Below are 19330 nucleotides of genomic sequence, written 5' to 3'. Positions count from 1 at the left end.
AAGCTATCAGTTTGATATACAATCACTCTCTCACCATCACTCACCATCATTCAACAACTGTTTCACTTGCATTGAATTATATCAATTTATCAACTGTTACTATAGTAGAATTAAAATAACAAATTATTGCATGGATCTAAGTATTTAAGGAGTGGAGTATACATATTCCTGTGGCCCCAGCAGATAAAATGGAAAAGGCATTGCCCCAGAGTATAGCGAGAGAGATATGCTGGAACAGCCACTGATTCGCAGGGCTTGCACTTGTGGACAGTCATCTCCGTCAAAAATAAAAATAAAAAGGTTAAGGGAGTAACGCCTCACCACTAAAAATTTGGAGGGATGAACCCTAGATATGTACAGTTATATTTGACCATATATTTGGCATCCCCTGTGGCTCCATGGGTGATGCAAATGTCTTTCCTTCATGCTATATCCATGAGTGGAGAGGTGGTAAGTGTACTTGGGGCTAAGAAGTTGCTTCTGGAAACAGCCCAACAAAAGCAGAGGTGGTTAAGTTACAGTCTCTGCAATACCACCAATCAACAAAGAAAAAGATCAACCACTATGATGTACTGTACACTCCCCCTCCACTGAATCTGTTGACCCAAACTGACACTACCCTCCCCCACTTCACACTGACTCAAAATTTGAGGAAGAAAGACTGGACAGAAGAGTTAACATGGTGGGGAAAACAGTATGGGTGATGAGAGGAGGAGTAGAGATGAGAGGAGGTAGAGAGATGAGAAAAAGAGGAGGAAGAGGTGAGACGATGAGAGGAGGAGGAGGAGAGACCAGATGAAGAGGAGGAGGTGGAGGAGGAAAGATGAGAGGGAAGAGGAGGAAAGACAAGAGGGAGGAGGAGGAAAGACAAGAGGGAGGAGGAGGAAAGACAAGAGGGAGGAGGAGAGATGAGCGAGCTGGAAGTACCTGAATAGAAATCGCAAAGATTAATCCTCAATGAAGAACAGAGACCATTGCTGGTGTATTAGGAGAAAAATCAGAGAGAGAAGACAGAGTATGTTTTTCAGCAGGAGGTTGGAGCACACTGACAACTGACTTCAGGTCAATCAATTGCAGGACTATACTTTGAGTACAGTCTGGGTGGTTAAGAAGGTCACTTTGCAACCATATGGCTTTGGCTTCACTCCCACTGAAAAGCACATTGTTTTCTACAATAGCCCTAGGTTGGCCAGTGGGTTATGAGTGAATTTGGTAAATGGAAACTGTGTGGAAACCTGCTGTATACACGTGTATGAGAGAGAGAGAGAGAGAGAGAGAGAGAGAGAGAAAGAGAGAGAGTGTGTGTGTGTGTGTGTGTGTGTGTGTGTGTGTGTGTGTGTGTGTGTGTGTGTGTGTGCATTATGTGTGTCTTTCAGTGTTTGCTATCCCTCCAGTGCTTGACAATAACCAGTGCTAGTTGGTTTAGACCCCAATGACTTCCTAAGTCAACAAAAAGAGACCAACAGAATAAGTACCAGGCTTAAGGAATAAGTTCGGGAGTTGATTTGTTTGACCTAAACCCTTCAAGGTGGTGAACCAGCATGGCCACAGTCCAATGAGTAAAAGATAAAAGATAGAGATGTAACAATATTCTCATCAGAAACGCGAGAGAAGTAATCTACTGTGGGTCTCACATGAGCTTTGTAGCAGATTAATTGTTGACGAGATGAACTATTTTCTGATATTGAAGACGAAGGTAATGCTTTTTGATGTTTTATTTTTTTTTTTGGTCTGGTAAGGAGCTGCAATTATCACAAGGGATCCTTAGTGACAATAGAGCAAGCACTTGCAGCAACTGAAAAAATTCTAGTTGCATGCTATTTAGTAGCTGAAAGTAATAATATTTTCTTAAAATATTTAGTGACAGTGGCTTTTGGTAGTTAAGAGAGACAATATTAAACCACACAGAGTTAATACAGATTCAGTGTGAGGTGTCCAGTTTGCATTGCAGAACATTAGAGAGGAATAAAATGTATTATTGTTTGCATAGGAGTAAATACTGAAAATCAGCAAGCAGTTTGCTGCTTTATAGAAGAGTGAGTGTAGGGGACATAACCAAGCCTTGAAGAACACTGAAGTCGATAGAGTGTAGGTCAGAATGTTCCAACAGTATACACTGTGGGATAGTACTCTGATGGGGACCCACTGATTAAAGAGGTGAGAGATGGCTGGAGTAGCTACCTGGGCGGTTCTGCTAGATTTGTTTGTTAAAAAGTTTCGTTGATTGCATAAAAAAATAATGGTTTAAACCACATATTTTCGTTTCCAGAGTCCGCAGGTGACTGCTGATCTGGCTTTATGAAAGCCATACTAGTGCTCATTAAAGAGGGAAAGAGATTGAAGGTGGTAGAAGAAACTGCTGTTAATGACCAGGTTCATCATATTGGAATTGATTCTGGAAGTGAGCGTGACAGGACAATGGTTGGATGTGTCCAAAAGATTATTGCTCTTAGGAATGGCACACACTATCTTGTGTATCCCAAGATTGGCATATATACATATATATATATATATATATAGTGAGAGAGAGAGAGAGAGAGAGAGAGAGAAAGAGAGAGAGAAACTATATCTAGCGCACAATGAGAGGTAAACAGTCAAGATTAGGAGCTTTCGCATTTGTGTGCATGGTGGTGAGCCTGATGAAATAGAAAGAGATAGTCTAAGAGAAACTATGCACAATTTTTGTTCTTAAGACTTGGCCAATTAGCTAGAACAGGTGCACAACACAATTATTGTGTAGTCAAGCTTAATCTGTCACAGAAGACATAAATCACAATTGTTGCATTGTAAACCTGATTAGAGTGTTAGAGTAGACATACACTGAAACAGTGTTGTATGGATCAGTTGTTACTGTTTAATACCAGGTCACTCCTGGTTAAAGAGTCCTACAATATCAATTATATTTTAGTTCTTTTATACACACACACTGTAGTGTAATCTAGAATTACATTGTATGATGTGTTCTTCCTCAATACAGTAAAGTGTGATTTAAGGGAAATTTGCTGGCTGTACCGAGGAGAACAGGCAACAAGAGAATTTTGCTCATTACTATCCTGATCAATTTCCAACAACGGTGTGAGAAATATGCACACCAACCAGGATATTAGTTAGAATATACTAGTTTAGGATCACACACACGCCAGTAATTGTAAGTGTTCCTTAATCCTAGGTCGACTTTAATCAAGCACATTTATAATTAAATATATTCTAGCCATGACAAACCCATCTGTTTCAGACAGTACACTGTGATCCCTCGGCAGCTTGTCCAGACAGCGGTTGTGTTGCAGGTCTGTATATTGGTATTTAACCATAGGCCAGAGCGTTCAATAATGATATAAAATAAAAACATTAAACTATGGATATCAGGGGACATGTGGAAAATATTAAAAAATATTATATAACGAAACATTCGTACGACAACGCACATTCACACGTAAATCTAGATTATACAGAGAGATTAAATTTTCAAAGAAGTTCAGATAGGATTACACAAACAAGAAAATTTCTGCAAAATATCCAAGTGCAAAATATAGGAAGAAATAATCACACCAATAAATAATCACAGGTAAAAGTCGTAACACACACGGTCAAGCTTATGGCAATCTGCAACAATTTAATGTAAAGGGAGATAAATGTCAAAAGAGCTCTAGAGTTATCTCCCTTGGCAGTTGGGGGTAAGCAAACTTCTCGATAAAGAAATGATAGAAATAATGGCAATGATAATGATGATTACAGATGCTGCTATTTTGTAACAAGTATATAATGCGACTAAAGTTATATGCTTGAAGCTGTACCACAATACATGACTGAACACCTTAGCTGCTAACTACAAGATGTTAACGGTACACAGAAGGCATAGAAGTAGGGAGAGGGAGGCAGGAACTATGAGAAAGAGAGACTTACACAGATGATAAACAAAATACAGAAGGTAAGAATGAGAGATAAGACAACAGAAGAGAAAAAGAGAAAGAAAATAAGATGTTCGTAAGTAGGTGTCTTAAGAAATGTAATCTTTAATCAATCAATAAATCTATGTTCCAATACTAATACCAGTCTAAATTGTCTCCAGCTGGACTATACTGACCCTATATTTCAATACACAGGCAATGAAATGGTTGAATGAATAAGGTATGAAATCACTTTGTGCTCCGATCTGACTTCATTTGCTTCTCAACAACATTGTTCTGGGTTCAATCCCACAATGTGTTACCTTGAGCGAGCTTCTTCTGCTATAGCCTTGAGCCGACCCAAGCCTTGCAAGTGAATTTGGCAGATGGGAACTTAAAGAAAACTGTCATATATATATATATATATATATATATATATATATATGTCTGTATACATATATATGTGTGTATATATACACATATATAAATATATCTATATATACATATATATATGTATGTATATACATATAAATATATGTCTATGTATATTTACGTATACATATATATATATATATATATATGTGTGTGTATCTATGAGTGCATGTATATATTTGTATATATACATGTGTGCATATATATTTGTATATATACATATTTATACATACATATATATATACATACACATATACATACACATATATATATACACATATGTATACACATACACACACATGTATACATATATATATATATATATATATATACATATATACACATATATACACAAACATATGCACATATACACACACATATATATATACACATATGTATACATACACACACATGTATACATATATATATATATATAGATACATATATACACATAATACACATATATACACAAACATATGCACATATACACACTGATATATATATACAAATATAGATATATATACATACATATATACATACACACACATATATATATGTATACACACACATCTATACATATACACATATATATATACACAGGTAAATGCATATATATATACAGAGACATATGCATACATATATACATACATATATATGCATATATATACATATATATACGTACATATATACATACATACATACATACATATATATATATTATATATATATATATATGTATGTATGTATGTATGTATGTATGTATGTATGTATATATACACATAGAAATATGTACATACGTACATGCAGACACACCGTCAGAGAGAGAGAGAGAGAAAGAGATTCAACCACAACATTTTCCACAGCAAGACTAAATGTGTTTACTAAAGGCACATATTTAGAAATTTCCCTTATATCTGTACATCGAAGGGATCGGAAGATAGGGAAAGAGAGAGGGGGTGAGAGAGAAGAAGAGAGAGCTGTGTGTATGCATGTGTTTATATACATATGTGTATTTATGTAAACTGGAAGTAAATAGAAATTCCAAGTGTAAATAATTGGTTGCAGAAGAAGTGCAGTGGGATCACAGGTAGGCTGATGGTGATGGAAAACTGCATTTGCAGCAGATGTATAGTATAATTAGCAATAAAGGTACATGAAATTGATTCTTTTAAATGCCTGGATGGTTCACAAAAAATAGCTTTTATTACTGAGGTAAGTTAATCACCAGTAGTGATTGTGGTGTGGGTGGAGTGGGGTCCAAAAGCAGAGTAAGCTAAAGTAAAAAAAAAAAATAAAAGAAAGAAAGAAAGTGGAAATAGTTCAATGGCCTATCGCCTCTGCTGGCAATAAAGGGCTTCTTTTTCAGGTGTTACATGGCAGCAAGATGTGATCAGTGAATATGGAAGATTTGCAATAGCAGTGTCCATAAGTGGTGGAGCACAAATTAGCTGAGGAAAATTTGGATACAGAGTGGAATATAATACATGTGCAAGAGAAGACTGTGTTGTCATTAGTAGAAAATATACAGAGAAGGTGTCTGTTGCTTGAAGTGCTCAATAGTTTAAGGAGGTGGAATCCAAAGAAAAGGAAAACTGAGGAAGACATGGGAGTAAGTGGTAAACTATAAGTTATCTTCCGTTGATATCTTTAGTCTTGTAGGGGACAAGGCAACTTCTCCAGTTCTAATGACATGATCAAATGCACCAACAGCACTCACTCTGTAAGGAGGTTAGTCTCAGAAAGAGAATCCGACTAAAAGAAAGTATTCCAAAAATTGGAACATAAAAGTAGGATGTGGTCATCTAGGAGGGCTGTAACTCCAAATAAGAACTGATATGGACCAAGACAACCTGTCCAGTTCACATTAGATAGAAAAATGGATGGATGATGAGGATTTGACAGATTACTGTGCAGTTTCAGTCTTCCAAATTCTACCCACAAGAAATTAGTCATCCCAAGGCTAAAGTAGAAGATACATGCCTATAGTAACACAGTCAAATCAAAGCAGGAAGCATGTGATTACCATTAACTGAATGTGGAACAATACAGAACAAGGAGTGGGAGCTTTAAAACACTGCAAATCTCCTCACAGATCAGACCCAAGATGTGCTTGACACAACTATGACACACAAAGCTTGGTGATGCTTGGCATTTTCCTTGTCCAGTCCTTTGTGGTGCTTGCTACATCCAGACATGATCAAGCGGAGGGTGATAAAAATGCGAGTAGGACAATAACAGTAAGCAGTGATGTTAAAATACTTTTTTGAAATGGCAAACTACCAAAACCGAAAACCACATTAGGTCTTTTTGTTCCATTGATGTTCAAATAAAAATAATCACTTAAAAATCATTTAAATAAAAATAAACATTTTTCACATAATAAATTGGTTGATGATAAATATTTAATGCCTAATTCCATTAATTTATCAAATTTTAATATATTTCACCAATTTTACCTAATACAATTCAGAGACCTAAATTTGGTGTTAAGCAGACATATTTATGATATTATTTATAATAATTAAGTTTTACTATTTGGTACAAAAATAAACATAGGATTTATTCTTTAATTGTTATGCCAAGTGAAATGTAGTACCGAATAAGTACAAAGTTTAAATTGGCATATTTATGCAATAAGTCCAAGAATAATTTTTTCTCTCAAAAGATGTTGCCATTTTTATTGAATTTCAATGAAAAATGATACCATTTCCACTTAATTTACATCTAAAACCACTACCTTTTGCACCTGAAATTCTGATTTTTAGTACCAGAAATCTACTCTTTATATATGATTTAGTAAATATACATATTTTCAAAAAATTGGAAAATTTTTTAGCATGTGCAATGGCATTGTCTTCCAAAACCTATTTATTAAAAACACCTTGGTGGAACTGGATCAAAACCAGTCAAAATTTGAAATCAGTGCACTGATACCCTGTTCCCTTGTACTTTTAACTTATTTTATAAAACTATATTCCTGTCATTCAAATAAGTACAATGATTTTAAGATAAATTTGGGCCTAACTCTTATTCAAATTCGACTACTTTTTGGCCCATAAGTTTTTCTACTGCACCAATTTTCAAAAAATTAACAAAATAAGATGCCCCTCATTCAGATCTTGTATTTAAACAAGATGAGAAAAAATAAAGAAGTAAGGAAACTACATTGCTTATATACTGCATCTATATGCTACTCATTTATGAATGAACCTATTTTATTGCATATTTTTTTATGCAAGCAATTCTCTTTTATAGCTCAAAATATAGCAGAACACTGATTTTGTTTATCAATGAACTTAACTGCATTTAATTTGACCATGAATTGCATTAATTGATGGGAGCAGAAATGAGCAAGAAAAAGTAAATGCTGACCTTATGAATATTATTCACCCACTACCTTAAATGGTGTGTGTGTGTTGGAATCAAACTCTTCTTGAATTATAACTTAATTTCTAGGTTTTAGATTGTTGAAAATGACTTTCTTTTACACCTTTTCTCAGTAAAGACTATAACTAACTTGGTGCATTTTAGACACTGACATAAGACAGCATTGTCTTGGATGTGGTTCTTGGTCTTAAAGATTTTGGTGGTGAGAAGAAGCAGACCTCTAACAGCTGCATTAGTAGACACAAAAGGAAAGAGATAATGTTTCCCTTCATTATAATATATGTCGGTCAGCAAATATAAAGTCATAGTGATTTGGAAAGAGACCATTTACTAAGTCAAAGTATTTTAGTTTGACAGTTCATTGTTATTAGCAACAGTTGCATAGTTCAAAATATGAGACAGTCGTCAAATGTTTAGAAATGAAATAGTTCTTGGTCCTAAATAAACACAACCTTTATGATATAGATTTTCTAAAACAACAGATTTATGACCCTCACCAAGTATGAGTGAAAGGAAATTCTCAAACACTCCCACTTCAACCACCCTCACAGGGTGGTAGTGCTAAGCAGGAATGTATATTAGTACAAGGTTATTCCAGTCCAAATATGCTTGGTGCATATTCAAACCTGTGAGGAAGACATTCACTGTTTATTTTTCTTGGAGAAAATTTCTCACTCGAGACATGGTATAAAAACACCTAAAATCAACAGAAAACACCTATTTTATGTATTTACAACAACAAAAGAAACAACACCAGGAAGAAAAATATAAAATATTGATTTCAAATTTTGGCACAAGGCCAGCAATTTCAAGGAGGGAGTAAGTCGATTACCTCGACCCAAGTATTCAACTGGTACTTATTTTATCAACCCCGAAAGGATGAAAGGTAAAGTCGACCTTGGCAGCACTTGAACTCAGAATGTAAAGACAGACGAAATGTTGCTAAGCATTTTGCCTGGCTTGCTAACGATTCTGCCAACTCACTGCCTTAGGAAAATATAAGATATTATTAGTAAAAGGTAAAAATTAAAAGAAAATTGTTAAAACTCACATGCTCTTTGGCATCGACATCGTCAATATCAAGAGATTTGTTGATAGATGCCGTGGCAACTGTTATGGCATTATTATGACTACTTGCAGGAACTGCAACAGACTGGTCGGCATTGTTGACTGGTGGCGTAGCTGTGCGATGGTTGCCACTTTGGTTATTTTCAGCCAACTCCGGTGGGGGAGGTGGAAGTTCCTCTTCAGTTGGGGATAGAGTTTTCTGTACAAACAACAACAATAAAACAACATTAAATAAAAGGCAGAAGATGTGGCATTGAGATATTCACTCAAATAATTAGTTAATCCATTCATCATTAAATTAATTACTAATTAAGATTTTTAATGTTGGATGATAATATTATTTACATAAATTTTCATAGGCATTAATTATTAAATTTCTGGGCTAAAAGATGATTTGTTGTATAGAGTATATTTTTATAGTCACTATAGCAACATTCTTAACTGAAAAGCAGTACCAATGAGAATCTTCAGGATTCAGATTGCTGCCACTTATTGGCACCCTGACACTGCTCAACCAGTGGACAGTTGTAAGAGAGGACAAAACCCAATTATCTAACAACAACTCTATATTTCACTAAAACATTACTTCATAACAAAATATTAACTTATTAGTTGTAACCTCACTTGTACCATGCTGTAAATAGTTGGGGAACTGGTAAGAGTTACAGGGTGGTAGTGCTAAGCAGGAATGTATATTAATACATGGTTATTCCAGTCCAAATATATTTGGTGCATATTCAAATCTGTGAGAAAGACATTCACTGTTCATTTTTCTTGGAGAAAATTTCTCATTATAGACAAATGGTATAAAAATGCCTAAAATCACCAGAAAACACCTATTTTACGTATTTACACCATTTGTATACAACAAGAAATTTTCTCCATGACAAAATACAGTGAATGGCTTTCTAATGGGTTCAAATATGTTCCAAGCATATCTGAACTGGTAGTAACCTTGTACTGGTAGGAGTATGTGTGTGTGTGGATGGGGGTAGAGATAAGGGGCTACTAGAATAATAATGAACATTTATCTTGTTAAGTGGACCTTCAAGTGGAAAGATAATTAGGGGTAGTTGTAATATACGGTTTGTGTATTTCAGACAAACAATTCCATAATATTTACTGATAGATATGTCTCAGTATTATAAAAATGTCTCAAAATATCTTTGTACAGTATCTATGTCAGGTCACTCTTGAGCACTACTGGTAACATGTAACCCAATGCACTGCCTGTTGGATCTTTGGGTCATTGGTGACTAAAGTGACAACCCACACCAACCTTACTTGATGAGGAGAGTGATTACTCAATGTCACCCAGCGGAATAAGAAACAAAATCCAACAAAGGGCAGAAGAACTCAGGAGAGTCAACAGCCATCTGATATTGTGTAGGAAATGGAAGTAAAGGGGATGGCTAGCTCGTACACAGAAAGATCAATGGAATGAAAGAAAATTACAAGGGTGAGATGGTGACTCAGAAAAATCACCCATATGAAGGTCTCACAAGTCACATTCTTATATTCAGTTATTGAAATGATAGATAGCACAACAAATCAAACAGCAGAGTTGTGTTTGGAAGTCGATCGTACTGTGAATCCTGACAAATTGGAATTGGTTGTTCAAGCAGGTCAAAGGATGAGGATGAATGATTCCACTTTAGTAAGACAATATGCTTACTTTGGCGTATGTCTTGGACCTTGTAAGGAAACAGTGTATATGCATGAATACAGAATCTCTGTATGGTTGGCACTCCATTTACCATTAACATGGTTGAGAATACAATGTATGTTGTTAATCTTTGATGCAGCACATTTGCTCATTTATAAGAAAAATAGAAGAAAGAAAATCAAATCAACCAAAATTTAAAAAAAAATTTGTTAAATGAAAAACTTACACACATACACATATGTACATGTGAGTGTGAGTGTGTGCGTGTATTTGTAGGACAGAACTAAAAGAATTGGCATCAGGAAGGGCATCCAACTGCCTAAAAAGTCCTATCCAATCCATGCCAGCATGGAAATAAAGGCGTAAAACTGCTGCTGATGAAAAACCGTAGGATATCTTAGTGCAGAAGGTACATTTGCTGATCTGGAAATTAAGTTTGATTCTCAATTGCAGCAATTCCACCTATGATTTGAATGCCCACAGGAAAAGGATAGTCATCTCCAATTCCATTCCCTAAAACCTCTCTCAGATCAATGGGGCTGTCCATCAACTGATGGCTACTTCTAATCACAAAAGGTCAATGTATATAGCAACTCCAAGACTTATTGCCAGACAGATTCACACAGACATTCAATAGAATGGTTATAAGTGGTCTGCCAGGCACCCAATGTCATTAAAGGTTACTTTATACTAATATTTGGAGGGCAGGAAATTCGGAAACACTTTTGTAAAAGCATGGAAATTTGAAGTGAATAAACTTTTTCACAGACATACACACACCACCACCAACATTATCAACAGCAGTTATACATAAGCATATACATACCACACACAATACACAATCATGAGTTAGTCATAAACACATGCATACTCTTCATATACAGAATCGAGTTCCTTGACATATGCATACATACTTTCAGCAACATACACAAACATACATACAAACACTATAGAGAGACTTGCTCTCCCTCACTTTCTTCTCTCTCTTTCACACACACACACACACATCTTCCGCCTTTAAATAACAAAAACAAAAGTTTTTAGCAGGCAACGTTAATCTCTCACCATCTCTCTCTACCTCAGCTATGGCCCACAATGGGATAGAGTAACCTACATATTCCATGTCAAGGATAAGAGCTCACATTGAACTGGCAAAATGAATGTGATGAGAGACACATAACTGATTATTACAGCCTGGTAAAAGAGTCAATCAGCTCCCAAGAATCTAAACTGAAGGAAATGTTGTAATAACACTAGTGAATGTAATGATAACCACTTAGTGAATGCAGTAATGATAACTAATGATTAATGAAAAACTGACCTCAATCTATGTAAAATTATCATTATACACATTCCAGTCCCTTATCACTAGGACCCTAGGTGTTGGGAGAAGCAAACTGCAGTATTTGAAGCTAATTTGGACAAATGTAAATACTGCACTCATCCACATTTCATAATTTTAATATAAACTATATAGACACAAGTGCAACTGTGTGGGAAAAAGCTTGCTTACCAATCACATGGTACCAGGTTCAGTCCCACTGCATGACACTTTGGGCAAGTGTCTTCTACTATAGCCTTAGGCCAACCAAAGATTTGTGACTGGATTTAGTGGACTGAGACTGAAAGACGCTTGTCATATGTGTATGTGTGTGAGTGCCTGTCCCACACCACCGCTTGACAGCCAGTGTTACTGTGTTTACAAACAGTGTTACATGTTTACAGTTTGGCAAAAAGTGATGGATTTCTATCCATCAATTTTTGCTGAACTGTTAAGTATCAAACTTAATAAAAAATAAGTACTGAGGTCAATTCATTCAACTTAGAAATTCTTCAAGGTAGTGCCCCAGCATGGCCATAGTCTAATGACTGAAATAGGTAGAAAACAGAAGATTACAAATTTATGAGTTTACACATGAGTAAATATATATTGACAAAATAAGAAGAAAATGCATAGAGAATTTTAACATGGAAAATAAAAAGACAATATGTATATTTTTAACTAAGCAACTACCTGTTTCTGTCAATTAAGTTGACATATTCATGCATGAATAAAATGGAATAAATATAGAAAAAAAAAACTGAAATAAATTCATAATAATAGTTCTGCAAGTTCATATATTTTCCTCATAAAGATCACACTGTGCTATATTTTCTGTCCTGATCGTTGTTTGAGGGTAGTCATAGCTACAACTAGCCACAACCAGAACAACTGATATTATGAAATTTATTTCAATTTTTGTTTTCATTTTTTTCCATTTCATTCCAGCATGAAGATGTCATCTTAAATGACAGAAACCGGTAGCTGCTTAGTTAAAAATACACATATTGCTTTTTTGTTTTCTATGATTATGATAAAATTCTCTAAGCATAATCTTCTTTTTCTTATGTTGGCAGTTAGGGGAGTCACATCTCACTAAGGTCTACTTTGCCTTTTTTTATTTTTTGGAAGTCAATAAAAAAAGAAAATAAATGACAGTGAAGAGAATTGGCAAAAGATTAGATCAGATGCCTAGTGCAAGTTGTTCTGGTTTTTCACCAGAATTTTAGATTGGCAGACTTAAAACATACCCCCAGTTTAACACTACAACTGATCCCTTTGCAGAGTGCTTTTAGTAAAAGACCCATCCCCATTATTACAAACAACCAGACGGCTTTTGTTGAGGGTAACTTCATCTCCCAATAGTTTTCCAGAAAAGAAATAAATGGTCATGGGTACTACACTGCTTTCTTTTCCAGAGTGATATATATATCTTTTACTTGTTATTGTCAATTGACTGCGGCCATGCTGGGACACTGCCTTGAAGGGTTTTTCAGTGGAATAAATCAACCCCAGGATGGGAATGTAAACAGACACAAAGACACCCACACATAGATACACAAAAACACACACAGGCAATATATATGGCAGGCTTCTTTCAGCTTCCATCCACCAAATTCACTCACAAGGCTTTGGTCAGCCTGAGGCTGTAGTAGGAGACACTTGCCCAATGTGCCATATAGTGGTACTGAACCCAGAACTATAAAGTTGGGAAGTAAGCTTCTTACCACAAAGCCACGCCTGCACCTATATCAATAAATAAATACCTCCCTCACACGCACACGTTTATAATGGATATGATACAACACAACACTACACCACTCCAGGCTACATAATACATATAATACAACGCCCCCAACTCCCACCATCACACTACCACAATACTGCCAGAAAGTCAAACAATCCAAGAATTCTATGATCAATGTAAACTTTGGGAAAATGTTGAGAAAAGCAATAGAAATGGTAGAAAATGATGCAGAGTTGTGTCACAACTATAATTACTGGCATCACAATTGTAATTATAAGATTCTATTTGATTTAGCAGGAACTACTGAGACTTTGGTAATTCATACTGTGATCATCACAATGCATGAGAAAAACCTGCTTGCATAGATGCTATGTAATTAATAAACTAATGTGCAGCTATTTTAGAAACATCCACATACAATCAAAATTCACTCTCAACAATACTTCCAGCCTTCTCTCTCTCTCTTTCTTTCTCCTTCCTACATTGGAATACACAACCACACTCATGCTCACACATATCTATTAGACTAACTGTATAAATATCCTCAAGTGTATACAAATCTATGAATCTGATTATACACATATAAGTGTATACACAGAATATATCTATCCATCCAATTATACAAGAAGTTTATACACACACACAGACGCACACGCAAACATGCGTATCTATCAGTCGAATTTTATATACACACTAAAGTTTACACACACAAACATATTAAGCTGATTGTAGACACATTAATCTCTCTCTTTCTCTCTCTACCCACACAATGTTTTATTTTGTTTTTATTATGTACAATAGGTGCAGGTGTGGTTTTGTGGTAAGAGGTTTTCTTTCCAATCACATGGTTCTGGGTTCACTCCCACTGTGTGGCACTTTGGGAAAATGTCATCCATTATAGCCCTGGGCCAACAAAAGCCTTGTGAGAGGATTTAGTAGACGGAAACTGAAAGAAGCCCATTGTGTGCGTGTGTATATATATATATATATATGTTCTTTCAGTCTTTTACTTGTTTCAGTAATTTGACTGTGGCCATGCTGAAGCACCACCTCAAAGGGGTTTATTTTTAGTCAAAGAAATCAACCCCAAGAATTATTCTTTATAAACCTAGTACTTACTCTATCAATCTCTTTTGCCGAACCACTCAGTTATGGGGACTTAAACACACCAACATCAGTTGTCAAGCAATGGTGGGGGGACAAACACAAACACAAAGACACACAAAGACACACACATGTATATATATATATATATATATATATATATATATATATAAAGGGCTTCTTTTGGTTTCCATCTACCAAATCCACTCACAAGACTTTGACCAACTCGAGGTTCAGTAGAAGACACTCCCGCAAGGTGCCACACTGTGGGACTGAACCCAGGGTCATGTAGCTGGGAGGCAAGCTTCTTAACACACAGCAACGCCTGTATATATACCTATGTTTGAGCCGCACCACCGCTTGACAATCACTACGGCAAAAGAGACCAAGTACCAGGCTTAAAAAAATTAATAAGGACTTAGGTTGATAAGTTCGACTAAAATTCTTCAAAGCAGTGTCGCAGCATGGCCACAGTCAAATGACTGAAAGAAGTAAGAGAGAAAAGGTAAAAGATAATCCATAAAAACAGTCCAACATTTATTAAAGGAACACTACATACATTTAAGTAGAGTATCAAATTATTTTTATGAGGAAAACAATGACAGTTAAATCAGAGTATAAAAGATTGTTGCTTTATCACACAGTCTTAAGAAGCCAAAATTAGCATAACTTTGAAATCACTGTCAACCTTTTCCTTAAATACACATTGATGCAATGAAGAAGTGCACTTACCAACCATGCGGGTTTGGCTTAAATTCCACTGCATGGCATGGGAAAGTGTCTTCTAATATAGGCCCAGGCCAACCAAAGCCTTGAGTAGATATAACAGATGGAGACTAAAACAAGCCCATTGTGTGTGCTTAGTACTTGATACACACATGGAGGGTAACTGTACTCAGATGGTATAGATCAACTCAGACCTATAGTAAAAGACATGCACCCAAAGTGTTGCAGATAACGAATGAACTAATAACTATGTGATTGTGAAAAAAAAAAACTTCCTTACCACATAGCCATGCCCTAACCACTCAATGTGAACATACCCCCATCAACTTACATGTATTGTCATACAATCTACTATTTCTTTCATGTCTGTTCATTCTCTCTCTCATGCACACACAACACACACGCACATACAGGTGCAGGCTTGGCTGTGGTAAGAGGCTTGCTTCCCAACCAAATGGTTCGAAGTTCAGTCCCATTTTGTGGCACCTAGAGCAAGTGCTTTCTACTATAGCTTCAGGCCAACCAAAGCTGTGTGAGTGGATTTGGTAGATACATTCAACCAAATGGGTGGATACATTCAACTAAAAATCTTTCAAGTTAGTGTCCCAGCCGGCCTAATGACTGAAACAAGTAAAAGATGTTTGTGTGTGTGTACGTGTGTCTGTATAAGTGTATGCATGGCTGTGTGGTATGAAGCTTGCTTCCCAACCACATGGTTCTGGGTTCAGTTCCACTGCATGGCACCTTGGGCAAGATGGTCAAAGCTTTGTGAGTGGATTTGGTAGATGGAAACTGAAAGAAGCCAGTTGTGTGTGTGTGTGTGTGTGTGTGTGTGTGTGTGTGTGTGTGTGTGTGTGTGTGTGTCTTTATATTTGTGTTTGTCCTCCCATCACAGCTTGACAACTGGTGTTGGTGTGTTTACAGGGACCTGTAACTTAGCAGTTCATCAAAAGGGTTTGATAAAATAAGTACTAGGCTTTAAAAATAAGTCTTGGGGTTGATTTTTTTGGCTAAAGCCCTTCAAGGCAGTGCTCCAGCATGGTCATAGTCAAATGACTGAAACAAGTAAAAGAATATGAAAATTACTATCCAAGCCTCCGATCCACAGTCTGTTTTTTTCTTTTCTTTTTTTTCTATCAATCAATCTATATAGGCCACTACCTATAAGTTACTGTAGATATACATAAACAGACATGACAGAAGTAAATAGACACCCCATAAAACATTGTTTTGCTTACTCTGACTTGTAAAGGTTTATATACATTTTTTTTATTAATTGACATTTTTATGTTTCAGGTTCTACATGTGACTGTTTGATGATGTACAAAAGAAACCTTGCAACTGTCTGAATTTCAAAGAGGCCATAAAGTGGGTCAATCTGAAGGTGGATATAGTCAGCATAAAATTGCAGAAAACCTTGGGATCCTATTTTCTACAGTTAATAGAGTGATTGTGCAATTCACCAGAGAGGGGAAGGAGTCCATATCATCTTAGCAGATCAACCAGGACCCTTCTCTTTGTTAAGAGATATGTGGAGGATAATTCTTGTTGCAATGATTCTGATATAGCAGAACACGATATCAGTCCCAGAACAGCTGTCAGGTATCTCCACAAACTTGGTTACTATGGCAGAGCAACAAGAAAGAAGTCACTTCTTTGACCAGTCAATATCAAGTGGAGAAAAGACTGGGCCAGTGAGATGGTGGAAAGGTCACTAGCATTTTTTGGGATTGTCATTTTCTCCAATGAGTCCAGATTTGCTGTATTTCCTGACAGTGGTAGAGTGTGGGTCTGGAGACTCTGTGATCAAGAATTTGATGTGAAAAGATTGCAGCCAACAATGAAATATGGCAGTTATTCTGTGAGGGTCTGGGGAGCAATTTGGAGCAATGGACAGAGCTGGTGGAGTGTGAGGGAAACATAAACTCAGACAAACGTATGTCCATATTGCAGAAAGGATTCCCTCAAATCTTCTCCAGTGGTCAAATGATGAAAGAAGACTTTATTTATGGATGATGGGGCTACTTGTCACATGGATTTACTGGATGAGAATGGCATTAAAAAGCTTCCATGACCAAACCAGTCACCAGATATGAACCCTATTGAACACCTCTGGGGCATAATGGACAGGACATTTCATAAAAACAAAAAGAAAGCATCTTCAAAGCCAGCTCTTTTCAGATTACAGCTTGAAACTTGGCAAGAAATTCCGCAAGAAAACATTCATCTGATCATTGACATGCCTAATAGGGTCCTTGCATTGAAAAATGCAGAGGGCATGTTTACTAAATATCAAATATTCACATCATAACAATTAATAAATAATTTCAATGTATAATTTCAAATTTAAATAAATTTTAACAATTATAAGGGTGTCTATTTAATTCTGTCGTGTCTGTGTATGCTGTTTGTGAGAGGGTGTATATGTGGATGTTTGTTTCTTTTTCTTTTCTTTTCTTTGTACCTATCTAGCACTTGGTCACCACACTGGTGTTCTTTTACTTATTCCTCTACTACCACCAACACCACACAATTCTATCACCACCTACACAGAGACAGTTCCACTATTATCACTAACACCACAATAATTCCACCACCACCTACACAGAAATACTCCCACTATTGCCACCACTTCACATACAGTGCTGCACCTCTCACTCTATAACTGCATCCATTGTTTTAATAATAACACGGACACTAAACTGATGAAGAATATTATAGGTTGTTTTTTTTTTTAAATAGAGACAATTTCTACAAAAGTTTTATTGGAACAAGTTAATTATTGTAATTATTAAACAAAATGAAACAAGAATGACTAGAACTGTGAGAGAGAGAGTGGGGTGGATGGGAGTGGAGTGGTGTGGAGGGATAGTGCAAGTGATGTGCAAAATGTAATAATTAAAGGAAAACTGTTGTTCAAAGGGATTTGGAAATTGAGATGGAATGGAAAAAGATAAGTGCAAGGAGAGATGAAGTGGAAGGGTAAGGTAGTGAATATTCCCAAATTAAATATATATAAATATATACACACACAAACATATACAATATATATATATATATATATATATATATATATATATATATATGTATAAATGTGTGTGTATCATCATCATTTAACGTCTGCTTTCCATGCTGACATGGACGGTTTGACTAGAACTGGTAAGCATGAGAGTTGCACCAGGTTCTGGTCTGATTTGACATGGTTTACATGGTTAGATGCCTTTCCTAATGCCAACCACTCCAAGAGTGTAATGAGTGCTTTTTATGTTCCACCAGTATGGGTGCCATATACATGACACTGGCAATGGCCACAACTATGATTTCATGGTACCATTTACATAACAGTGGCAACGGCCATGACTATGGATTCAACCATGCATACAATATGTATTATATATATGTATATGCACACACATGCACACTATGTATATCAGTATTGTTATCATCATTGTTTGACCATCCTTGTTTCCATGCTTGTATAAATGAGACCGATGCCAAACGTCACTTGTTTCCAAGTAAAATAGTATTTCTCCCCATTGCTGGACAAGTTCTTACAGAAATTGGAAATGAAAGACATTGCTTAAATGACAGCAATGCTCATTTACAATTATCATGCAATTTTGAGAGAAGAAAACAATGCATGCATATGCACACACACACACACACACACACACACACACAAATACATATACAGTAAGCTTCTTTCAGTTTCAACCTCCCATATACACTCACAAGGCAAAGATCAAAGTTTTAGTAAGTAGGAAAAGAGAAAGATCTCTGGTTCCACGAGAGAAATGGGTTTCCTCAGTATGTAGGAAATAAAGAAGGTAGAAATTCCAAAGTATGTACCAAATGCAAACTAAGGATACAAAAGTGATGCAGTGATGATGCAGGCAGATTAATAGAGATAGGTTTTGTGTGTGACAGGTCCTCAGGAACAATGAGGTGCATGGGAAATAAAACAGAAAGAGAACAGCCTTCAGAAAGTTCAG

At 36.1% G+C, this 19330-nt stretch overlaps 1 protein-coding gene across 1 annotated transcript in view; it reads right to left on the bottom strand.

Annotated features, from left to right (window-relative positions):
• LOC106876507 (disks large homolog 1) overlaps positions 1–19330 on the bottom strand; it is a 750485-nt gene that overhangs the window by 472804 nt on the left and 258351 nt on the right. Inside the window, exon 4 of the mRNA XM_089366712.1 lies at positions 8758–8973. Within this exon, the coding sequence (XP_089222838.1) occupies positions 8758–8973 (216 nt within the window). The remainder of the gene's footprint in view (positions 1–8757; positions 8974–19330) is intronic.

Source organism: Octopus bimaculoides, chromosome 19 (assembly GCF_046866305.1).
Source record: "Octopus bimaculoides isolate indiv1 chromosome 19, ASM4686630v1, whole genome shotgun sequence".
Lineage (NCBI taxonomy): Eukaryota > Metazoa > Mollusca > Cephalopoda > Octopoda > Octopodidae > Octopus > Octopus bimaculoides.
Note: the sequence above shows the minus strand (reverse complement) of the source record. Positions and strands in the feature narration are given on the sequence as shown.